At 35.7% G+C, this 26,398-nt stretch overlaps 1 protein-coding gene across 2 annotated transcripts in view; it reads left to right on the forward strand.

The window, feature by feature from the left end:
• Window positions 1–26,398, forward strand: part of LOC135846515 (uncharacterized) — a 540,933-nt gene that overhangs the window by 483,420 nt on the left and 31,115 nt on the right. For both annotated transcript variants that reach the window (XM_065365649.1, XM_065365650.1), the window contains exon 2: window positions 1,741–1,949. In XM_065365649.1, the coding sequence (XP_065221721.1) occupies window positions 1,741–1,949 (209 nt within the window). The remainder of the gene's footprint in view (window positions 1–1,740; window positions 1,950–26,398) is intronic.

Raw genomic sequence — 26,398 nt, forward strand, 5'->3', positions numbered from 1 at the left:
AAAGAATGAATTATTATTAAATACATAAAATAAAATAAAATTTCAGCATTGAAATAAAATACTTGACATAAAATTTCAGTATTCAGTTCAGTATTCTGTCCAGTTCATCATTTGTTTCAAGTTCCAATGAAAGATGTTTGAAGGTTCAAAAAAAAAATTTAAAAAAGTTTTGAAAAGTGATGTTCCTCCATTGTGTCTATGCTTGAATGCGAATAATTAATAATATAATTTTTGTTCTTTTAACAGAACGTCTCTCTTTTTAAAAAATTTGATACCATCGATTGAGCTCAGCAGGTTAAAAATCTTGATTTTTCCCACTAAAAAACCAAAAAAAAAAAAATCCCATGAAGTTTAAATAAGGTTCACCATTGAGCACACAGTCATGCTTAGGAAAAAAGGGCACAACTGTAGATTTATTAACGATATCTGGAGCTCATGATGTTCGAAAAAATTTGACCCCCCCTCCCCGCCCCCGCCCCACCTCATAGTATGTATAATTCATTTTTCAAGAAACTGGAAAATTTGAGAAATTGGTCTGGAAAACCTGGAAAAGTAGGGGAAATCATTTCCAGAAAGGAGTGAACACCCTGTATTGGAAAAAACGTGTCTCCACCCCCCCGGGCCCAGAATTATTTAGGCGAAATGTTTGGAATTGGTGGGGGGGGGGGTTGAGTGAGTTGGAAAACGTTGGGCAATTTGAAGAAATACTAATGACCATGAGTTTGTACTTCTTGAATTATAAATTTTCCAAAGAAAATTGACTCCTCACATCACAAATAATGTTGTTTCACATACTTCAAATTTTCCAAAAAAAAAAAAGGCCTTTCCAATGTATACCAATCAAAACTGCCAGAAAGTCCTAACTTCTGCTGAAAGATCAAACAATATCCTCTTTTTCGCTCAAAATTCGAAAAAAATCATTTCTAATTTTTTCCAAATTGGTTATTTTGGCCTCTATTTATAAATGTTAAAAAATATCAGATATTTTCTTAAAACTATTGTTGAAATTTTTAGATGATGAAGCTATGAAAATTTACGAATTATCAATTTTTTCCTAGCTTTTGCTCTAGTTTCGCCCGGTCAGATTTGAATTAATATTGTGCGATTTTTCAAAAATCTTCAAGAATGAAAAATTAACTTCAGAAATGAACGAAACATAACCAAATGAGGCACAATAAAATTTTGGCGTTGGAACTTCTTATATTGAAAATGATTTTCCAGAACCTCACAAATTGTAAATTTTCTTTAGCTTTCACCCTCGTTTCGCAGGCTAATTAGCATGAAAAATACTGGTGGAAGAGGAGGGGTCTCAGGGTAAAAAGTTGAAAAAATCTGGTGGCGAAACAGTTGATAAAATTTCAGTCTAACCCCCCCTCCCTTCACGGCCTCCTCCACAACACAATCTTTATCGTCGTCTACTCGTACTCGCGTATATTTGCAAACATCCTCATTGCGATAACTCGAAGCGGGTTTCTCAAGAGGAAAAAAGAGTACATATATAGGAGGATTGGTAAGATACACACACACGAGTACGAGAGGCAATATAAGAAAGAGACGCATGCAGAAGAATACATAAACGCGAGAATACTCTTACGTATACTTACTGTGTGTGTGGTATGTTTGAGTATATATACGAGAAGGAAAAATTTATATAACGTTTCTCTCTTGTACGAGTAGTTTTTTTTTCTGTTGTTATCGGTGGTATTTTCCATTCTAATCGATAATTTTTATATGTTGCAGTTTGTGTATCGGCTCTGAAATTGACAGAATTGCGAATCGACAAACATACGGTGAGAGGCAACACCACATTGTTGGAATGCAAATTTGATTTAGAAGGAGAAACTTTATACGCGGTTAAGTGGTATAAAGACGGCAACGAATTCTTCCGATATCTCCCCAAGGATTCGCCACAGATACAGGTTTTTGATGTGGCGGGAGTTCACGTCGATGTAAGTTTTAATTTTTTCCTTTCTTATTTTTTACGTAGTACTTAGTTTTATATGTATAAGTACGTTTTTTTACTCGTTTCGAAGATGGAAGCTCGATGAGCTATACTTATACTGTCGTCGATGTATAATTTTATTCGTTTACCGATGAGAAGACGGTTCTCGAAGCTGAGAATGGTTGAAATTTACCTAGTATACCTACGCGAATTAACGAGCTCGTTGCAGCCCAAGTCCGTGTAGATAAATGATGTAAAATTTATGTATTGTACCAGGTTAGATAGGTATAGTTTTATCGAGTCTTGTTGACATATTTGACTCGAAAATGTGGCCGAAACGTTTGGATTATTTTATGAGTACGTTATTTCACGCTCTAGTTGATAGGTACCTACTAACTGGTAACGTTGGATTGGCTGGCCGGTTACTACGCGATTCGATATCATTTTTTTTTCTCTCTCGAATGGAAGCTGCGTCGACCTGATGTTATCGCTCGATTATAGAATAAAATTGTCCTAGGGGCTGATTTATTAGGCGAAGTGAGCTGATACGCTGGTTAAGGATGCGAGGTTTCGTTCAATTTGTTGGAACGAGCCGGGATGTGCGATAAATGAGCGTGATATGTGCTGATGTGAGGATGTTTTGAGAGATTTTGAGTTAATTTATTTCGAAGGTGGTTTTGTGACTGCAATTATTTTAAAGTACATACATTAGTGAAAAATTCATCTGGATTCGAAACGTGATAAAATATTGTCAGAAAATCGACAATTTTAGTGGAAACTTTTTTGATGCATTTTTGAAGAATTTTAAGCTCGAAATTTGGTCACGTCATGTGTTTGAGACTTTTGAAAAAGTGTTATGTGACATATCAAAATGGGTTGAAACTTTGTCAGAAAATCGAAAATTATCATCAAATTTTTTTCGACTACTATTGAAACATTTTAAGCCCAAAATTGGGTTACAGTTTTTCGAGATTTTTGAAGAAGTGTCATTTATGACCCATCTAAACAGGTTAAAATTTTGTCAGAAAATCAAAAATTCGTAAGGAAACGTTTTCAATGCATTTTTGAAGAATTTTGAGCTAAAATTGGGTCACTGTTTTTCAAGATTTTTGAAGAAATGTTATTTATAAACGATCTAAACAGGTTAAAATTTTGTCAGAAAATTAAAAATTTGCATGGAAACTTTTTCAATGCATTTTTGAAGAATTTTGAGACCAAAATTTGGTCACAGTTGTTGAGACTTATGAAAAAATGTTATGAGACATATCAAAATAGGTCAAAATTTCGTCATAAAATCAAAATTTTCTCATCAAAACTTTTTTGAGCATTTTAATGCATTTTGAGCTTAAAATTTGATCATAATTTCTAAGTTTCATGTGATCTATTGAAATGGATTGAAATTTTGTAAGAAAATCAAAATTTTTTTATAAAAACTGTTTTCAGTACATACTTATTTTTTTAAAAGTTTTTAGCTGAAAAAGGTCACAGTTTTGAGAGTTATGAAAGTGATATGTAATCTATCAAAATGGGCTAACATTTTGTCAAAAAATCAACAATTTGTATCAAAACTTTTTTTGAGTGTTTTTGATACTTTTGAAGCAGTGTTATGTACTTACCTATCAAACTGGGTTAAAATTTCGACAGAAAATAAAAAATTATTCATCAAAATTTGTTTTGGGCATTTTTGAAAAATTTTGAGCTCAAAATTTAGCCACAATGTTTGAGACTTTTGAAAAAGTGTCATGTGGTGACCTATCAAAATAGGTTGAAATTTCGTTAGAAAATCGAAAATTTTTCAAAAAAGATTTTTTGAGCTTTTTTGAGGAATTTTGATTTTATGGGTTTTGAAAAAAAGGGGCTGTGATGAGCAGACATGCCAAAAAAAAATGTTGCAATATTTTAGAGAATTTCTAAAGAGTTTTGAGCCCAAAACTGTGCTATGATATTTTTTTTGAAGCACTTGAGAAAAAATGTTAAGACAAATTTTGCTGAAAAAAGTGGTATGCAGCCACCAGCTGGCCTATAAACGTTTTATTAGGTTGTGACTTAGGTCGTATACATTTTACCAAATATTTACCCTTTATTCTCTCTCAGCACTTCTAAAACCCCAACAATATTAATAAATATCTACATAATTTTACACAATACAACATTATCTATTTTCTTGATTTCAGGGGCTCATGTTGAGAGCACAGCTGGCTCAATGCTTCTGAAAACTTGATAAATTATAGATCATGCGAATTTTTAATTTTTTTTTTTAGGATGACGTGATGAGGCTCATTGTAGGGCTCAAGGGGCTTGAATCCAAAAATTAAATTTAAAGAAACCAGTTCCATCGAAAATTTAGCAAAACGATATCTCACATGATTTTTTGATTATTTTTTCACAAGTTACCCAAAATTTGAAGAGGGGGGGACCCACCCTTCCATGGAACTAAGATCCTTGAACGAAACAGGACAGGATTTGAGGATTCTCCACTTTTGGCAATTTTTTCTGTCACCCACCCCCCCCCCTCTCACATCCCTCCTCCTCCTCCTCACAAAAAGTATCCCAAACAGCAGAAAATGTTCAGATTGAACAAAAAATAATCGAAAGAGCCCCCAAACATACACATTCGAAACAAATTTCAGTTGCTGAATCTCAATTTTTAATTTTTGTAAATTTTTAAAAATATAAAATGCCCGAATTCTTATGGAAGAGTCGAAATTTGATCAAATAAAAATAGAAAGCTGCAGGATTTTGGTTCATCTAGTCCGTAATTTTGATCTTCCAAAATCGATTGGTGTTGATTTTGATCTCTTTTAAAGCCTCCAGCAGATTTTCATATTTCAATTTTTGAGGATTTTTTTTCTTTTTGACGCAAGGTACATTTTTTTGTATTCGAATTTTTAAAATGATTTTCACAAATCACTTTTTTCCAAATTTGGATTGCAATCTCTCCCCCTCTCCTGTCGCCATTTCCTGTTGATTTTAATAAGTTTCCCGTTCTACAATTGATAAAATTCAAACTATGCAGGGTGAGAATAATCGAATGTATTTATAAAACAACATATTTACAAAAGACAAAATATGTACACGAAATTAAACGGATAGAAAATCGCCATTTTGTCAAGTCTGAACCGAGTGCAGAACCGTCTTGACTGTCATCGTTGATATCATTGTTGTTATCATCGTTAGCGTCATCAAATTCATCATTCCCGAGCAAGGAACTGTTCGATGATTTCAGTGAACTTTTCGGCGTTGATTTGGTCGAAGATTTCGATGTAACAGGTGATGACTTCGACATAGAAGGTGCACTTTTCTTCGGTGTTGACGTAGTGCTTTTAGTATCCTTCGCATCGTTAATTTTGGTATCGGTTTTGGTATCAATTGGATCTAACAAATCTCGGTGGATCAGTATGGTAACTTGTTGGTCGCAATCTTGAAGTTTCTCGTTGAAAGTGACATCTTTCAAAATAACAATGTCACATTTCCCCAGAACGTAAACTCGATACTGCTCTTCACCATTTGCAATATTCCAGAACACTATTAAACAGTTTTGAGCCCAAAACTGTGTTATGATATTTTTTTGAAGCACTTGAGAAAAAATGTTAAGGTCAACATTTCTGCTATTTTATAATTGGTATTTTTGTGTTTGATTTTTTGAAATGATTTTGAATAAAAGATTAAATTTTGTTCCTTCCTGTTTCGTAAACTTCCCTCTCTTCTTTCAATTTTGCAATTTTTTCAGTAGTTTTAATACATTTTTCGATTAAATGTTTCCAGAATCCAATACTTTTTCATGCTTTCTTCTTGCATTTTGATCTACGAGTAGTTTACTTTTGAAATGTTGATGATTATCTGTTTTGAGCTGTTGCTAGTTTTTTTTTTCAAAAATGTTTTTTTTTTGAATTTTTATGTTTTTTTCTGTGTTTTTTGAAAAAACTGCTATCGACATTTTTGTTACGATTTTGTTTTCTTTTGTAATCTAAAATGTAATGTTTTGTATGCATTAAAGTTTTCTAGTTGCCACTTTTTTTTTACATCAACATTTTTTTTTTGGTTACTTTTTTCGGATTTTTTGGTTACAAAAGTTACCTACTTTTTTTGAGAAAAATTTGAGTACAATCCCTGCTCTAGCAAGTTGGGCCAAATTTGTATGATTTAAGATCCGTACACGCGGTCGCCCTGCGGGAACCCATACAAGGGGTCGAAATAAACCTCACGTTTAAAGCTACATAGTAAAATCGCTTAAATACGTACATCAAATTAAAGGCATCTAGAGGAGCACGAAAGAGGGCGTTGTTATCACGTTTGTCTGTCTGTCTCTACAGACACGTTTGTGTTGGTGTGAGATAAGAATGATAACGGCTTTTAAAGTTAACAAGTAAGATGTTGCGGATAATATATGAAAGGTAACGGAAGGAAGCTACAGGGGGTATTTTAAAGGGTCAAAAGTGTCTGAAAATGTCCGCTATGCTTGGCAAGAGGGTGCAGTCCTTCCATCCCAGTGCAGTACAGATACAGTAAACCGCACACAGATATCCATATACTCGTATACAGAGTGTAGTGTGTCGGTATTGGTGAATAAGAAGCGCGTCGAGCGTCGAATATATACAGTACACGACAGGCGAAAATGATATTATCTTTATAATGTGTAGTAGGAACGTGTTATGAATGACTTTTAGCCCCCGAAAAACGTGTACACACAAAACGCGACCGCTACCTTAAGCCATTAGGACCAATTTAAAGGTATTTTGTTCTTTCCGGTCTTGGTCGTTTTCGCCTGCTGCGCCTTCCTTTCGCAAGTGGGCAATTTCTCGCTTTATACGGTATATTTTTATTTCTCGAGTACATACGCTATATACAGTACCTTCAGTATTAGAGATATATAAGAAGATAGTATTTTCTTTCCTCAACAACTCTTCTTTTTAGTCGGCTTCCTGCCTTCTTCGTTTCGTCTCCACCAGACGGATGTCTCGTTTAATAAAAATGTTTACTTTTAATGGAAGTCTAAAGCGAGATTTTATTGGCGTAGCCTGGCGCTGATTTTTCAAATTAAACTTTACACTTCTCCTCTCCATACTTAAATATTATCGTTGTGGTAATTTTGTTTGTTGTGTCCGTCTCCCTATGTATTGTAGAAATGGCCAGAGTGGTAAACAAAGTCGATGCGATTTACTCTCCAAAGACTTTTTTCTTCGTTCATTTTCCCCCTTATACTTATTGTGATAGTCTACTTTACCGCAGATTCTCACGAGTGGGTAGTCTTGAGAGAGCGATGCCTGCTTTCGTCTCGTCGGTCTTTTTTTACTCGTAGACCCGTTTGTCGTCTAATTCTGCAGTAGCTTCGTTTGTTCGGTCGAGCCGTATTGCGTAGGTACGTTCGTGTATAGTCTCGAGTGTCCGCAGAGAATTTTCAAAGCGTTACGTGTCTGGATAACTTTTTTTCTCTTTCACAACTATAGATTTTTAAATTGATAAGAAAGTTGAGGAGGAGAAAACGTACGTGAACGTGATGCTTTATCGAATATTTGTTTCGAATAGCTGCAGCAAGGGTGACTGAGGTCGTTAAAAATGAAAAATTTTCGAGTGGGATTCACCAAGTCTTTACAAGAGATTAGTTGATGAAATCCTCCCCCCCCCCAAAATACAGGCCTCGGAAATGTCATTTTTCTGCTTTGTTGAAATTCGAACCCATTTAGAAATTCAACGGATCATGTTTTTATTCTATTTGGACAAAAAATTAAGTCAAGTCCTGAAAATTTACTCTTTTTTTGTAGTACCTTTTACAAGTTCCTTCGATGTTTTGAGGATTTTTTAGCGAAATTTCAACTGTTTCGGTTTTCTCAATATTTTTTTTTACACAGGACATGGGAAAAATTTCAATTTTTTGGCCAACATTTAATACCTTCAACCCTCTCTCTCGGTTCAAGCTCAAAGTCTTGAAAATATGAAAAGTTTTCGAATTTAAGTAGGTACCTAGTTGCATATAATTTGCTTTCAAGTTATTAGAAAAGTTCAAAGTTGATTTTTGTCGAGTTCGGGAGTTCTTAAATTATCAAGGTATTTGCTTGATGATGATTGATGAGCGGGTCAAACATAAATCAAAAAATTTGAAATTTATTAGCTATTTGTAAACAATGAACAAATTGAATAATTTTTTGGAAGAACCATTCGCGAACACATTGATCAATTCTTCAATTTGTGAATCAATTCGTTCACGAATGATTCACCAAAAATTATTCAATTCGTTCGCGAATGATTCACCAAAAAATTGAGTGAATGAATCGATTCGTTTGCGAACGAGTCACTTATACGAATCAATTCGTTCGCGAATAATTCATCAAAAATTATTCAATTCTTTCTTGTATGATTCACCAAAAATTGAGTAAATGAATCGATTCTTTCGCGAACGAGTTCTTTATACAAATCAATTCGTTCGCGAATGATTCACCAAAAATTATTCAATTTGTTCGTGAATGATTCGTTTGCGAACGAGTCACTTATACGAATCAATTCGTTCGCGAATGATTCACCAAAACTTATTCAATTCTTTCTTGTATGATTCACCGAAAATTAAGTGAATGAATCGATTCGTTCGCGAACGAGTTCTTTACACAAATCAATTCATTCGTGAATAATTCACCAAAAATTATTCAATTCGTTCGCGAATGATTCATTTGCGAATGAGTCACTTATACGAATCAATTTGTTCGCGAATGATTCACCAAAACTTATTCAATTTTTTCTTGTACGATTCACCAAAAATTGAGTGAATGAATCGATTCGTTCGCGAACGAGTTCGTCATACAAATCAATTCATTCGTGAATGATTCACCAAAAATTATTCAATTCGTTCGCGAATGATTCATTATTGCGAATGAGTCACTTATACGAATCAATTCGTTCGCGAATGATTCACCAATCAATTCGTTCGCGAATGATTCACCAATCAATTCGTTCGCGAATGATTCACCAATCAATTCGTTCGCGAATGATTCACTAATTAATTCGTTCGCGAATGATTCACCAAAAATTAATAAATTCATTTGCGAACGAGTCACTTATACAAATCAATTCGTTCGCGAATGATTCACCAAAAATTGAGTAAATGAATCGATTTGTTCGCGAACGAGTTCGTTATGCAAATCAATTCGTTTGTGAATGATTCACCAAAAATTATCAAATTCGTTTGCAAATGATTCATTTGCGAACGAGTCACTTATACGAATCAATTCGTTCTCAAATAATTCACCATAAATGGAGTAAATGAATCGATTCGTTCGCGAACGAGTTCTTTATACAAATCAATTCGTTCGCGAATGATTCACCAAAAATTATTCAATTCGTTCGTGAATGATTCGTTTGCGAACGAGTCACTTATACGAATCAATTCGTTCGCGAATGATTCACCAAAACTTATTCAAATTTTTTCTTGTACGATTCACCAAAAATTGAGTAAATGAATCGATTCGTTCGCGAACGAGTTCGTCATACAAATCAATTCATTCGTGAATGTTTCACCAAAAATTATTCAATTCGTTCGCGAATGATTCATTATTGCGAATGAGTCACTTATACCAATCAATTCGTTCGCGAATGATTCACCAAAAATTAATAAATTCGTTTGCGAATGATTCATTTGCGAACGAGTCACTTATACGAATCAATTCGTTCGCAAATGATTCACCAAAAATTGAGTAAATGAATCGATTCGTTCGCGAACGAGTTCGTTATACAAATCAATTCGTTCGTGAATGATTCACCAAAAATTATTAAATTCGTTTGCGAATGATTCATTTGCGAACGAGTCACTTATACGAATCAATTCGTTCTCAAATGATTCACCATAAATTGAGTAAATGAATCGATTCATTCACGAACAAGTTCTTTATACGAATCAATTCGTTCGCGAATGACTCACTAAAAAATTCAAGTAGTTTGCGAATGATTCACTAAAAAATTCAATTCGTTCGCGAACGAGTCACTTATACAAATCAATTCGTTCGCAAATGATTCACCATGAATTTTTTGTGAATCATTCGCGAATGAGTTCTTCATACAAATCAATTCGTTCGCGAATGACTCACTAAAAAATTAAATTCGTTCGCGAATGATTCACAAAAAATTCAATTTGTCCGCGAATGATTCATCAAAAATTATTCAATTATTTCCTGTATGGTTCACCAAAAATTGAGTAAATGAATCGATTCGTTCGCAAACGAGTTCTTTATACGAATCAATTCGTTCGCGAATGATTCACCAACTATTAATCAATTCGTTCGCGAGCGATTCACCTAGAAATCAATCAATTTGTTCAATCGCCAATCGGTTGTGAATGATTCGATTCGATTCGATTCACTTCGCTTGATAGCAGATCAATTCCTATACGATAGTTTCAAAAAATCCGAATCAGTCGTAAATTAATTGATTCGTTTGCGAATGATTCACCGAGAAATTAATCAATTTATTTTTTAATTCGATTGTAAACAGATTAATTATTTTGCTATACAAATGTTTCAAATAAAGTGACTCAATTTGTTCGTAAAAGGATTTGTATTTGATGAAAAGTCGGTCGAGTTTTTTTTTTTTTTTCTGGAGAACTGGAATTTACAAAATGTTGCTAAGAGCTCTAGTACAGCTTGAATAAGCCATCTGCAATTGACTCAGCATGTTGGAATTAGAATGGAAAGTGAATGCGAATAAAATTTTGTGGAAATTCTAGCTTTCTCATATCTGCTGGAGGCTCCAGAACTGCTCAAAACTGTTCAAGTAACCATTCCCAATCAATTGACTGGTTAAAAATGGGGTAGTTAAGTACCAAATTCAAGCTTTTCAAGTCAATTTGGTGAAATTCTGATTTTTTCCCCTCATTTTTGGCCCCAAATTCGATTTTTAAAAATTGGCTAAAAATCGAAAAATGCTTCTGAACTTGAAATTTTAGCTGGCGATTGTATTTTTGCTTGATTTTTTTGGATCTATCTTAGTTTGATTCATGCATTTTTATGCTAAATCAAATACCTTTCTTGGTAATGTTTTTTTTTTCTCTCTCTCATTATTATTACGAATGAGCTTTTTTGCTAAACCATCGAAGAAAGTCATTTCATAAAAACTGATTGAAATTTTGTTTCAATTTTTCGACAGTTCAACTAGACTAGGTGAAAATATGGAATCATTTCATCAAGGTTTTTTTTTTGATACGTCTCCTTCCTCCTCGGACACTTCAACGTTAAAAATTTCCCATCACATTGTACGTATGAACCTTGAACTCGAAACAGTTCGCTGTTCATATTACGTAGGTACCGAGCAACAGAAAGTCATTAAAATCACCTTTTGAGAGTTTTCCAGACACTGCGAGGGTAAAAGGTGTGTAGAAAAACACAGGATAGGTTACTTCAACAACACGAGCGTGTAGGTCTTTTATATATCGTACCATACACTCGAACGTGTAGGTATCAAGCACCGGTATAATTTCGAGGCAGGCGTAAAGGCGTGAAGAAGAAGAAGAAGAGGCGAAAAAAAAGAGGCGAAGATTTTGAAAAATGCTCGACAAGAAATATATCATCATTTAGATGAAGAAGTGTAGCTATACTCGTACGGTGATGAGGAGCGTGCGAGGCAGGCGTGCGTATGTTTATATATTAAAATTTCAAATCCGAAACAATTGAAATTGAATTTGAAGGCGATTTGCATTATTTGGCCGTTAACCAAACGCCGTCAACATTATTATAAGAGGTTTCGCGAATAACATTACTCGAAATATAGCAGCAGCATCCGCGCCGCGCTTTCAACACATCTGTTTACTGCAGTAGTAAATCTAAAAGCAACCTTATTTTTACACCTCGTTTACCGGTAGCCAGATATATAGAACCTTACAGTGCTACCATAAGCTCATTTTTTATTCTTTTCATAACTACTTGTCCGACAACTGCACCTGCTACTTATAATGGACGACTACGGTTAAAACACTGGCAAAAAAAACACACACCTTTTCTGCTCTTTTTATTTTTTTTCTTGCCCGGTTTTTTTTCACTTTACTTTGGTGTGTGTATTTTTTGTTTTTTAATATTACAAATTTATACCTGTAATTTTGTTTATATGAATATTTAAACGAAGCTACTTAACGCTTCTAGCGTTATTTAACCATTATAAAGAGCGAGCTTAGCATAATGAAAGTTTTTATACGCCGTCGAACAGGTCTAAGGGGGTGAGATTTTGGCTCAGGCGACCGCTGCCAACACAAGAGCACTCTTCTTGGGTATTTTTTTCGTTACTCCGACCCAAGTTTACCGATAAATGACAACAGGGGTTTTCCCCCTGCCCTCCTTCTCTCATCATCTCTTTCACTTACTCTTTTTGAGTTGGTAATTCATTACTTTAATGATTACGAGATGATTTACAACCGAATGGAGTATATATACGCGAACGCGTTTCATGTCTTCTTCTTCTTCTTGTTATATTCTTGCAGTACTTTTTTTCATTTTTATTGAAAAACCTTCGGTTAAAATTTTTGTGCCCGGTAAAAGCTTCTTTTTATCGGGTATTTTTATGCCGTAAATTATCTCTGGTAATTTTTCCATTTAGGTCGAGCTATCGCGTATCGTATCGTCATGACACCGCCGAGCCTTAATGTAATATCGAAAAACTCGTATAATATCTCAACACGGATCGAGAAAGTACTCTTGACGAAGTATACTCGCTTTCGCTTATTCTTACGATGCATAAAAAATTTTATAGTCTCGATATCTACCCCGAGTCGAAGATGTGAAAAATTTGGAAATGGATTTTATTCATTTTTTCGATACTTACTCAAAGTTGGTTCAGAAGTGGTCGACAGAAGATTGAAACAATTTCTCAAATTTTGTTTGAATGTAAGGAGGAGGAATTCATATTGCTGTGGATTTTTTTCACCACTTGAGGAAATATTTCGATTCTTTTTTGAATTCAAAATTTTTAAATGTTTAGATCTACGAGTATCCCCAAAAATTTATCATCGTGAGAAAAAATGTTCGAAAATAAATTAGGTTTCCATATTTTTTTCATCGTCGAGTTATTCTTGTCTGGATTTCGAACAATTTTTTCGATTTTTTGGTCCATCTCTTTTTAAAGGGGTCTCATTTTTTTTTACCTCCTATTCCAATCTAAAATTTCCAATTCTGTTAATCAATTTCATTAAATTTATGTAAGAAATTTTTTAATAATTTTGAATATGTTTTTATGAAATTTTTAACCATGTTTGAGTATTATTAGAGCTGGGATTTTTATGCAGAAATGTGATAAAAATATTATTTCTGGGTCATTCCATGTCAACTCAACCAAAAAAAGGCGATTTTGAAAGTCATGTCTTTCGATTTCGCTCAATTTTTTTTTACAATATCTACCCACCCATGTAAGTAAGAAAGCCACTATCAGTTTGGTCCCAGCCCCCTCAGGGGGCGGGTGGGGGGGCTTCCATTATTTTCACATTGTCTCGAGGTACTCAACTTCAGCAGCCCATTCCTCCAAAACTATGATACTTTGATCAAAACTGATTTCACAGTTCGAAAGAACATTGAATTTTGAACTTTTCAAGTATTTTGAAATTTTCAAAAGTTGAGAGTTGAACTTTCACTTTGAAAGTTCAAATTTCAAAATGGCGCTGTAAGTAGGAGCTACCATTTAAAATTTTGAAAAAATTTCCATTGATGTACATTTTGATACTTTTTCGAAATATTTAGGTTTCAAGATGGCACTCGTTGACGGAGGGGGAGCACCCCCACCACCAATTTTGAGTGAAACTTTCAAAAGAAAATCTGGGGCATGTGATACATCGAATTGTATGTTTTTGGTGACGCTGAACACGAATATGACGTCAGATTTTTGATAGGACCCCATCCACGGCCCCCAGCACCTCCTCAAAGGGGGTAAAAGTTCAAAAAAGAGTTTTGTTCGTGTGACACATGGAATAGTATGTTTTTGGTGACGCTGGAACACGAATATGACGTCAGATTTGTGATTGGACCCCATCCACGGCCACCAACAATTTTTTTGGACTTTTACCAATTGGGGGAGTTTCTGGGGGCCATGAGTGAAGTTGATTCGAAAAAGTAATGCAATATTCGTATTCAGAGATATCGAAAACATACTATTGCATGTGTCACACGAATGTAACAATTTGGGGGGGGGGTCACCCCTTTTGGAGAGGTGCTGGGGGCCGTGGACGGGTCCAATCACAAATCTGACGTCATATTCGTGTTCAGCGTCACCAAAAACATACAATTCGATGTATCACATGCCCCAGATTTTCTTTTGAAAGTTTCACTCAAAATTGGGGGTGGGGGTGCTCCCCTCCGTTAACGAGTGCCATCTTGAAACCTAAATATTTCGAAAAAGTATCAAAATGTACATCTATGGAAATTTTTTCAAAATTTTAAATGGTAGCTCCCACTTACAGCGCCATTTTGAAATTTGAACTTTCAAATTGAAAGTTCAACTCTCAACTTTTGAAAATTTCAAAATACTTGAAAAGTTCAAAATTCAATGTCCTTTCGAACTGTGAAATCAGTTTTGATCAAAGTATCATAGTTTTGGAGGAATGGGCTGCTGAAGTTGAGTACCTTGAGACAATGTGAAAATAATGGAAGCCCCCCCCCACCCGCCCCCTGAGAGGGCTGTGACCAAACTGATTGCGGATTTCTTACTTACTGGGTGGGTAGATATTGTAAAAAAAATTTGAGCAAAATTGAAGGACATGACCCAAAAACGTTGGTTGAGTTGACATGGAATGACCCTTCTGCAATGTTCTCACTCAAAATATGCAAAAACTATGCAAAAATTTCAGTTTCAGTGATGTACTTACTATTGAAAAAGATTTTTTTTTAAGCTTAAAAACGAGAAAACTGTCAATTCAAAACCAGATGAACGCAGTGATCAAAAAATACACTTCTCGTTTTAAAAAATTGGCAAAGCAAGTCATTTCATAATAATAAATTCTTCATAGAATTCATAAAATCGAGAAACAAAAAGAAGGAATAGGAAATTCAACTGAAAGAATTAGCAACTATTCAACTAAAGAAAATTGCATGCAATTATTAAATGCATCCTGAGATTTTCCACCAAAAAACTCCCCCATCTTGTCACAACGTAAGAAGTACTTTGAATGAATCGAAAGATCTGTCAACATCGAAATCACAACTCACGATCGAAGCATATTTGTAGCATGATGAAATGCTTCAATATTTCGAGAAAAAAAATTGTTGATGACATTTTAGCAGTGTTGTGATTTTTTTAAACAAAAAAAATCTTGAAAATGCCAATTTTTGCAAAATTTTCATAAATACCTACCTACGTATGCAAAAAAGTACCAGAAAATGCTCAAATATGCAGAAAGATGCAGGAATATGCTGAAATATGCAGGATTGCAGGTTTTCTTTATAAAATATGATAAAATATGCAATTTGGTCTGAAATAAGTAAAATATGCAAAATGATATTGGGCTCATTCGTCGGGAAATTTCATGATTTGTGGACAATTGGACATCTTATCAAATATGCACTTTTTCCAGTCCATAAAAAAATATACAAAGCATAAAAATCCCAGCTCTAATTATTATCGTGGCCATGTCCTCAATTTCTGACAAGTTTTGCACAAGTTTTCACATTTTTTTGTTTTGTCTTCTTTTCGGCCAATTTTGAAACTGTTGGATAATTTAATTGATATTTTGGGCATTTTTGAAAGTATTTTATGAAATTTTAGCTCAGTTTTATCATTTTTTCTTGCTTTTTAACAATTTATAGAAGAATTAATTTCATTATTATGATAGTTTTTTTAATTTTTTTTTTTTTGAAATTTAGTGTGATTTTAATTATTTTAGTCTACGTATCTTTTCTTCATTTCTGATTTTGAGATAAATTTTTCGCTCAAGTTGGACTTTCAGAAAATTGAAGTGGTGTTAAGGAATTGAAAAAAAAAGTGAAATGTGAAGATCCAAAAATTTAGAAACGAATGGATGAAAGTAATGAGCTAATATGGAAACTTTGAAAGGGTCAAATTCAAAAAGTCGAGAAGATATTCGAAATCAACTGTCTGTTCGAATCAAGCCCTTGAAAATCAGCAACTTTTTCAAATGATCAGAATTCAGACTTAAAGCACCCTATCCCTCCAGGTGTGCTGAAATTTGATTTTGAAAATATGTTAATTAATTTAAAAGAGAATCGAAAAATAATTCATAATAACTTTATCAAATTTTCAAACCGTAGCTTTCAAATTTTGCACCTTATTCAAAGCAATAAAAAAATCGAACCTTCATTTTAGAAGTCAAGTTTTGAGCTGCACAAATTTCTAGAATTCCAACGAATCATCGAAAGGGAATCTGCAAAAAAAAAAAAAAAAGTAGAGCGAAATAGAAAGAGTGACCTCATGTTGGACTCGAGTTGATGTGGAAAGTCGACAGCTACACACGTGTCGAATGAATTGCATACTTAGTTCGCCGTAAATCCAGCTATCGCGCTTCATGTTGTGGTGTTAATAAAATTGCATACTCGATTCGCCGTAAATACGAGTCGACTTGATAGTCCGGCATAAAGCATATATGAAGTAATCACACCTTCTTTCTGATCCTCCAAGACTACTTTTTTCTTGAAGGGCACATCCTAAGGAACATTTTAAACCAAACTTGCCAAAAAACAGTTGGTCCTACTAACAAAATGGCGGCCATTTTGAGTCGAAATCGCAGATTTTACTTTCCAACATAGGACTAGCACGAAATTTTTTGAATTGGACACAGCTAAATTGAAAGAGCGTGCAAAAATTTATCACCTGCCAAAATTCCAAGTGCTGAAGTTCATTTTTCGATTTTTGATGAATTTTTGAAAATCTAATTCTTAGTCAAAAATTAGAGAAAAAAATCAAAATTTTACCAAATTGATTTAGAAAGCTGAAATTTGAGATATACGCTATTTCTGACCTGACAAATCGATTTGAAACGGTTTCTAACCGTTTTGAGCAGTTCTAGAGCCTCCAGCAGATTTTTGAAACTTGAAATTTCCAAAAAATTTCATCAAATGAAGTTGGAAATTCGAAATTCACGCTGCACTCCAACTTAAACACGCTATTAAGTCGGCTGCTGGTGAGTTTAAGTCATTCTGGAGCCTCTAGTAACTTTTTGAAAATTCTTGGAGCCTCCAGTAGATTTTTTAAACTGGAAATTTTCACGAAATTGCATCAAAATGCAGTTAGAAAGCCGAAATTCATTCTGTAAACTAATTTCAATACTCTATGAAGTCGACTGCAGGTAGATTTCTAGTCGTTTTGGAGCCTCTAGCGACTTTTTGGAAATTGCTGGAGCCTCCAGCAGATTTTTGAAACTGGAAATTTTCACAAAATTTCATCTGAAATTCATTCTGTAAACTAATTTCAATACACCATGAAGTCGACTGCAGGTGGATTTCTAGTCGTTTTGGAGCCTCCAGATACTTTTTGGAAATTACTGGAGCCTCCAGCAGATTTTCGAAACTTGAAATTTCCACAAAATTCATCAAATGGAATAGGGGTGCCCAAGTTCATCCTGTAAACTAATTTCAATGTGCTGTAAAGTCGACTCAGATAGATTTCAAATCGTTTTGGAGCCTCCAGTGACTTTTTGAAAATTCTTAGAGTCTCCAGTAGATTTTCAAAACTATCAAATTCAGTTGTAAAGCCTGAATTCATTCTGTAAACTAATTTCAATTCGCTATGAAGTCAACCACAGGTTGATTTCAAGTCGTTTTGGAGCCTCCAGTGACTTTTTGAAAATTCTTGGAGTCTCCAGTAGATTTTCGAAACTATCAAATTCAGTTGGAAAGCCTGAATTCAGTCTGTAAACTAATTTCAATACACTATGAAGTCGACTAGAGACAGATTTCAAGTCGTTTTGGAGCCTCCAGTGACTTTTTGTAAATTCTTGGAGTCTCCAGTAGATTTTTTAAACTATCAAATTCAGTTGTAAAGCCTGAATCCATTCTGTAAACTAATTTCAATACGCTATGAAGTCAACCACAGGTTGATTTCAAGTCGTTTTGGAGCCTCCAGTGACTTTTTGAAAATTCTTGGAGTCTCTAGTAGATTTTCGAAACTATCAAATTCAGTTAGAAAGCCTGAATTCATTCTGTAAACTAATTTCAATACACTATGAAGTCGACTAGAGACAGATTTCAAGTCGTTTTGGAGCCTCCAGCGAGTTTTTGGAAATCACTGGAGCCTCCAGCAGATTTTTGTAATGCTCGAAATTCTCATAAAATTTTACCAAGTAAAGCTGGAAATCCAAAATTCACTCAGCACTCCAATTTCAACACGCTATCGAGTCGACTGCAGGCGAGTTCGAGTCATTTTGGAGCGTCCAGCGACTTTTTAAAAATTCTTAGAGCTTCCGGCAGATTTTTGAATTTTGTAGATCACATTTTAAATGGCATCACAACTCGGACAAATTTTCTCAATTTTTTCTTCGCCTTTTTAGCAAGTACATAAAAGTCAAATGCAACGGTGAAAAAAAAGTACGGAAACCCAACTATAAAAATTATTCCACCTCGTATTTTTTTCTCATCGCCATTATTTTCAAACAATGAGAAGAAATTTGTCGTCGTAAACGCGTATACGTATATAAACCCTTCGGAAGGATTTTTTGCCACCCCGCAGTCCATACATTCGAAATATATAACTCACGATATAATCTGATCACCTCTGTATATAGCACATTTCTCTCTCTCTCTCGTATGTACCTCTACCTTACCTACCTATACGACGAGTATGTATAAAATACTCGTGTACAGCACGTAATATACACAAGACACAAATACTTATACGTACGAATGGCTTTCGCACGATAGCGTTTTTATCAGCGTGTCCCGGCGTGGCTGACCTTATGGTTGCAAGTGTTGAAAAAAAGTAATCTCTTCTCCACTTCGCCACTTCATCCTGCCTGCAACTCGGTATAGAGAGAAAAAAAAGAGCCAGAGCCCATCAACGACGACGACACAGGCAGGCAGGCAGGCAGGCAGGCAGGCAACCCGAGAAGAGAGTTTTTAATTCGGTAATAATACGAACCTAGGAGTAAAATTAGATCATTTGTTTTTTATTTCGAGATAATTTCGGTTGAGCGCGTGTTGTTAAATCATTCGAAAACAATGCCGTAATAAATAACCCATATACCTACTCGCACTACATCGCGAGGGAAATTTTCGAGTTGGATGTTTGCACCGATAGGTAGGTATATAGGGTTGAAAGTAGGTAATTTTTTTTCACTCTCTAACCAGATCGCAAAAGGCGCACGTTTATCGAGCAAAAAAAAACTCGCTATTAGGTACGAATTTGGCGACTGGTGGGCGAATCACTGCGCTGTATCTATACTGAAAATTACCTTTCTACAAAGTCAAAAACTAAATACACGAACGTGTTTTTTTCTTCGGCCACTTTGAAACGAATTAAATTTTCGTTATTTTTTCACGAAAACCACTCCTACAAATATCTATGAAAGTTATACTTATTCATAATTGGGGGGAAGGAGGTGGAAAAATATACGATCCTGGTATAATTTACGCCTCCTCTCCCACCCCACCACCAGTTTCTTGAGGGGAAAATTACGATACAGAAAAAAATCAAATAATGTTTCCAAGTGACCTATTTAACAAAAATGATCGATAAAGATCATTTTCAGCCATTTTTTACAACATTCTTCTCTCTCAAGTGAAAAAAGAAAGTAATTTTTCATGATTTTTTTAATGATTTTTTTTCAACAAAATGGCAAATATCACAAAATCTTTCCAACAGTCTCAAAAATTCAACAAGAAAAAAAAGTTTACACCCCCTCCTTTCCTCTTTCCTTTACCTCACACACAACACAGAACAGAATAACATCATAATAATAACTGGCAGTGGCATCACATCGCGACGAATTTCAATTCGCAGCTTCAAGCTATGGGAAATTAGCACACGATGCGACGCGACGCCGAGCGACGGTGTTTATTCCTCTATATTTATGTCAATATTTACAATTCAAACGGAAAATAAAATCACTAAATTATCAAACACCCGACGAACGTGACGCCTAATCTTTCGCGCTATTTTACGAAGAAAATACGACGAGTGAACATACGCACGTTTCTTTCTCACCTCCTCCTCCTCCTCCCCCATCCGTTTTTCTGAAATCTGCTTCATCTTTCACGTCTCTGCGATATTGTAGGTATTGAATTATTATGCCACGTGGTAAATTGAAGCGAATAATTCTGAATTGATTCGAATACTTAGGGCAACTCGCATTCTGCACTCATGGTCCATGTTTTGCAGGGATACTTCAAAACGGTCCATACGTAGCATTTTCCCAGCACATTGGCTAGGTTATTGAAGGCGCTTTTTGCCATTCCAATCCGTGATTTAATTTCTTTATGATCTCTACCATTGTAGTTAATCAGCGCTCCAAGGTATCTGAATTGGTGTATATTTTCAATTTCTTGAGTTCCGATGTCATTGCCTCACACCTCTCTTTATACCACATCCGTTCTCCGAGTACTCAGTTCCAATCTTGATGTTTGCACTCTGCTCCCAGTACAGGTTCTTGATTATTTGCAGGTCTTTGTCATCGATATTGTATGTCTTCAGGACCTCCAACATACTCTCATGGTTGACACAATCAAATGCTTTCTCATAATCAATGAAGCAAGCAATGATTTCCCTGTTTGCATTCAGTGCTCTTCGAATTATCACTTTCAGCAGGGCAATTGCATCACTCATACCTTTTTTCACCACAAAGCCATATTGTGTTTCGCTTAGATTTTCATCCGTCTTCTTTTGATGGTGAGTAGTAGCTTCAGCGTGTGGCTCATTAATGCAATGGTTCTATACTCAGCGCATTTTTGCAAGTTGTTCTTCTTTGGTATTAGTACAAAATTTACCGCTTTGAAATCCTTAGGCAGTGTACCTTCATTGTATATATTTTCATTTATTATCTTCAGCAGCTCCTTTTTGTACTCTCGTGTTAGATGTTTAATTGTTTAATCAAGTCTACTGGTATGAGATCTTCCCCCACTGCTTTGTGGTTTCTATCTCTCTTCACCGTGTTCTTCAGCTCCCACATTTCAATTTGTGGTGCCTCCTCCATAGATGAAACTTCCATTTGAGCTGGATGTGTGTCATCTCCATACAGTTCTTGTATGTAGCTGATCCAGACCGCTTCTATTTCTTGATTGTTAACACAATACTTTCTGTCTTTTCTTCACATAATATATGCTATTCTACTTACTTCTTGTTTTCTTGTGGACAGCCATCATCTGCTTCACTTTGGTATGCATTTCTCTAGAGTTGTGCTTTTTCTCCAGTTCTTCTATTTCTTGGCACTTCTCCACATACCATTGAGTTTTGGTCATTCTACACATTCCTATGACATCGTTATTTTAGTGCTGTGTATTTACTACTAAATCTGTTTGCTTTTCTTCATTCTTACATCACATCCAGTATCTCTTGAGTCATCCATGGTTTGTGTTTTCTTTTTTCTTTGAGTGGAATAGTCTTTTCTGTTGCTGTTTTAACCTTTTGCTTCCATTCTTGCCACTTTTCTTTGATACCGTGTTCTTCTTCCAACACGTGTCTTCCTTTTGTTTTTCCAGCTCTTCTTGGAATTTCTTTTGCACATGCTTTGATTTGGTTTTTGTAATGTTAAGTTGTTGATATTGTTCTTTGCTCTTCTTCTGGCTCTTCATGACTATCTGACATTTTACAGCCAATAGCTTATGGTCAGAGTTACTGTCAGCACCAGGATATGTACATATAACAGTTCTTCACTGTGTTCTTGAATCTTTCTTTTACAAGTATATTGTAGTCTATCTGGTTTCTAACTTGATCTCCAGGACTGACCCACATTTATAATCTTCTTGCATGCTGTTTGAATCAGGTATTGCATATTACTAGATTGTGTCTTTCTGCGAACTCTATGAGCATTTCACCTCTTTCATTCTGCTCTCCAAGTGCATACCTCCCCTCAACTTGGCTGCCATGATCGTTCCCAACTTTGGCATTGAAGTCTCCCATCAGGAACACAACATTGTTGTTCAAACAGCTCATCACTTCTTCTTCTAGGTCCTAGTAGAAAAAGTGGAATTAAATTAGGTAAAAATATTATTTCATAAAGTATCACAAAAACCGTATAAAATGGGCATAAAAATATCTGGAGAATTGTAAAAAATTGATGTTTCAGTAAAATTAACAACAATTGCTTGAAATCATTTATTTATGTATTTATTTATTTATATATTTTATAGGGTGCCTTGTACAGCTACTAAGGCTAGAGACACCACATAGACAAAATATCTCAAAAGAGCCAAATGTTGCAGAAATCAAACGTGTAGTCATCTTATGAGCAGGGCCTTCGAGAGGGGGCGAAGGAGGTAGTTTGTCTCCGGGTGGCAAGTTTTTGCCCTCTCTTTGCTCGGGCCTGTTCTCTTTTTTTTCAAAATCAAGTCCTTGAAAAAACCATCGTTTTTGGGCCTCTTGTAATCAAATTTTCAAAAACTTACGCCCTTGCTTCACTCGGGCCAATTTTTTTCTTGTTTTATAATTTAAAAAATTCACATTTGGGCCCCCAAAAATCCAAAACAGAAAATGAAAATTTTTATGAATCATATGAATATGATATCAACCGGCAAAATTAGTATTTTCCCCCTATATCAGTCGGTATTTTTTCAGTCAGACTCTCGACGACCCTACTTATGAGAAGAACGAGGAGCAAAAGAATGATTCTTGAACGTGATTCTTGATTCATAATTAGGTATTGTTATTCACTTAAATCATTGAATATCACGAATCACTGAAAAAATTAATTTCAATTACGGATCATGGAATCATTCCTGAAATATATTATTCAAATCAGAACATTTCGTATTGGAATCGTGATTCGATTAATCCCCAACTCTGCGAGGAACTTTGCATTGTTGACCGTATTTTTTATCAGCTTTTACTCAAAAACCTTTCCCACCACTTCGAGAAGGTAGCTTTCTTACCAACGTAAGTTAAAAAGCACCAATTAGCACCCTTCATGTCACATTGAAAATATTCAACCCCTATTTCCAGTATCTGCCAGAAGACACTTGTACCTACGTACGAGTATAAGCTATTGAACGACGAAATGGCCATACTTTTGAAAAGCTTTACACGTGCCTGTCTACTCGCTAGCAGTTCTCTAGAGACCATCTGAACGCCTCAAATAATATTATAAACATTTAAAAACTATTCGCTTTCTTCACGAAGCGAGCCTTTACCACGGCAGTACACCTGCTGCTCGCACACGGGGCAATAGTACAGGTGGAAGGAGGGGGTCAAGGAGGGGACTTGTACGTGTAGAAAGTGAGCGGAACTAAATGTTAAAGAAATTATGGCATATTTTTGCACGGCACCGCAGCACTGGGGTAGGGGAGGGCATCGTCATCAGCGTCCCTATACCTACGAGCGAGGTAGGAAACTTTTCGAGTATGGCAATAACTTTAGCACAGTCCATTAACGCAACGTAACTCATAAACGTACATCATTAAACAGGCCTGTAATTACTATACTAACCCTTATAGTATATATCATTCGAGTGTTTTATTTTATGCATGTTTTGTATTACTTATAGTTGCTCTGTATAGTAGTAGAAGGTGGATTGGTTGGTAGAGGTAGCCGAATAGTGTTAAAACTTCTTACACTTGTACTACATAATCTAACTCTATATACGTATAAGTAAGGTACAGGAAGATAGAGGATAAAAGAGAAGGTACGAGTACGAGTAAGAGTACATTTTACCCTCTTTCCAAAGTGTAGCCGAGATATTGACTGACTAGAGGTAATTTCTACCCAGACAAGATAATGTTTTCGGGTTATGGTAATAATTACCTACGCTCGAAATAAACCGAATCGACGCCTTCGTGCGCTAAATCGCTCGCGAATCGTATATATAAGCTGAAGCAGCGGCGAATACATTAAAAAAGGGGCGTGTACGAGTATCCGACTTGCAAGTGTTCGTCGCTTATAATTACGTGCGTAAGTTGGAAAATTCGACGTACACAAGATGAATTTCTTAACGTTTAAATTCGATGACGCGTAAGAAACGTTTCACTCTTCTGCTCATCCCTAGTTTTGGAAAAATTACCAAAAAATACCACCAATTCCGGCCTTTTAGAGAAATTCTCACGTCAAGGACGTTCGGCTAATCGTAATAATCCTTTAACAAGCTCGAAATTGCGTCGAATTAAATTTTAAAACCGTTTTACTCGGCGCAAATTGAGCAATTCTCATCTCAAAGCGAAAGCTTTGTGTTGCAGTTTTGCACACAGGGTAGGTAGGTAACTGGGTATGGTATTTTATTGGGCGCAGGAGACGGCGAGGGCGAGGGCGAGTGGAAATTTGACGTTATAATATTAAACTTCGATAATGAATATTACTTCGCCGAGTCTGTTTTGCAGGTTATCTTAAGAAAGCGTACTATAATGTATGCTAATTGTAGCCGAAAATTTCGTAAACGTCGACGAGAGGCATAACACAGCCTAGCATCGCGTCGTGTTTAATACGTAAAACACCACTTTGGTGGGGCTTCGCTTTCTCGTACTCAGTATACAGATCCGGCCTAAGGGCAGAAGGCGCCGGCGTCGTCGCCGAAATTTACACTCCTGTGGAGCCTTTCGGCGACACGGACCAATCTTTGTGATAATGTCGTTTTCGAATAAGGTACTCGTGGTACTGGAGTAGAGCTGGGGCGAGCTGGTTATCGCTTGAGAATTCCAATAGAGTGTTTCTTGATATGTAGTGGGTATAGTTTGGTGTAAAGCAGTTGAATTTTACCAAAAGTATAAAGACAACGTCGTCATGCATACGTGTAATAATAATAAGTGTAATAACCTCATCGTCGTTATATTTTTGGAATCCCTAAGGTTACAAAGTTAGCTGATATAGCTCTCACGTTTGCAGAATTCATGGGTTGATCACAAAAATGAGTCTGGGTATTTTTTCAATCATTTAATTATTTTTACAAATTTTTTTCAAACATGTTTATGAGGTTGGAAAATTTTAGAAAAATTCGAAAAACGGATGTAAATTCATCTAAATTTTAGTTTCAGGACAACATTGTAGTGGATGAAATTTTAAAAATAAATTTTTTCAAGATTATTGAAAGCCAGATCCAAGAATTGAAAATTTTGTAAATTTGGAAAAATATTTTTGAAAGAGAAAAATGGTCTGTGGAATCCTTTTCCTTCTTCCTTATCGAGATAGGTTTCAAAATTTTCCAACTTGAAAAAATACAAAAATTGGGTTCAAAGTGTTTTTGTTTAGGAAAATTATGTTTTTTGGTTGAAATTTGATTAAGGAGTTTCATTGATTGGTTTGGTACTCTAAGTATACCGATTTTTTTTTCAAGTTCTTAGAAGCCTGATACAATGTCAGTTTGACTTAGTTTCAGAAACTCATCAGAATTTTCTTGTTTTCAAAAGGCAAGATTTTTTCAAAATTTCAGACGGTAAGTTTTGAAAGTTTGACACAATTTTTTGTGATTTGTTGATTATCTTTCCAAATTCTTAAAAATCAGACTGCATAATTATTTATAAAAATTTATTTCAGAGTAAATATTGACACGTCTGCCTGGCCTCTCAAGCTCATTGACCCATCTGTCTTGCATATCAAGGTCATTGACCCATCTGCCAGCGTGGCCTTTGAAAGCCATTGCCCATCTATCTGGCTTCTCAAGGTCATTGATTGGTCCGTGTACCTAGCTTCTCAAAGTGGTTTGTCTGTTGGTCCAGCTTCTGAAGGTCATTGGCCTGTCTGTCGTCTGTCCGTTCTTTTAAGGGCGTTGAACCGTCTGTCCAACGTCCCAAGGATGTTTGTCTGGCCATCTGTATGGCCTCTCAGGGTCAATGACCCATCTATCTTGCATATCAAGGTCATTGACCTGTCTGCCAGCGTGTCCTTTGAAGGCCATTGTCCATCTATCTGGTTTCTCAAGGTCATTGATTGGTCCGTGTACCTAGCTTCTCAAAGTCGTTTGTCTGCTAGTCAAGCTTCTGAAGGTCATTGACCTGTCTGTCCGTTCTTTTGAGGGCGTTGAACCGTCTGTCCAACTTCCCAAGGACGTTTGTCTGGCCATCTGTATGGCCTCTCAGGGTCATTGACCCATCTGTCTGACATATCAAGATCATTTACCTGTCTGCCAGCATGGCCTTTGAAGGCCATTTCCCATTCTATCTGGCTTCTCAAGGTCATCGATTGGTCCGTGTTCCTAGCTTCTGAAAGTGGTTTGTCTGCTGGTCCAGCTTCTGAAGGTCATTGACCTGTCTGTCCATTCTTTTAAGGGCGTTGAACCGTCTGTCCAACTTCCCAAGAACGTTTGTCTGGCAATCTATAATATGGTCTCTCAGGGTCATTGACCGATCTATCTGACATATCAAGATCATTGACCCGTCTGCCTGGTTTCTTGAGGCCGCCATTCGGTCTACCTGGCCTTTG

Source organism: Planococcus citri, chromosome 5 (genome assembly GCF_950023065.1).
Source record: "Planococcus citri chromosome 5, ihPlaCitr1.1, whole genome shotgun sequence".
Classification (NCBI taxonomy): Eukaryota; Metazoa; Arthropoda; class Insecta; order Hemiptera; family Pseudococcidae; genus Planococcus; species Planococcus citri.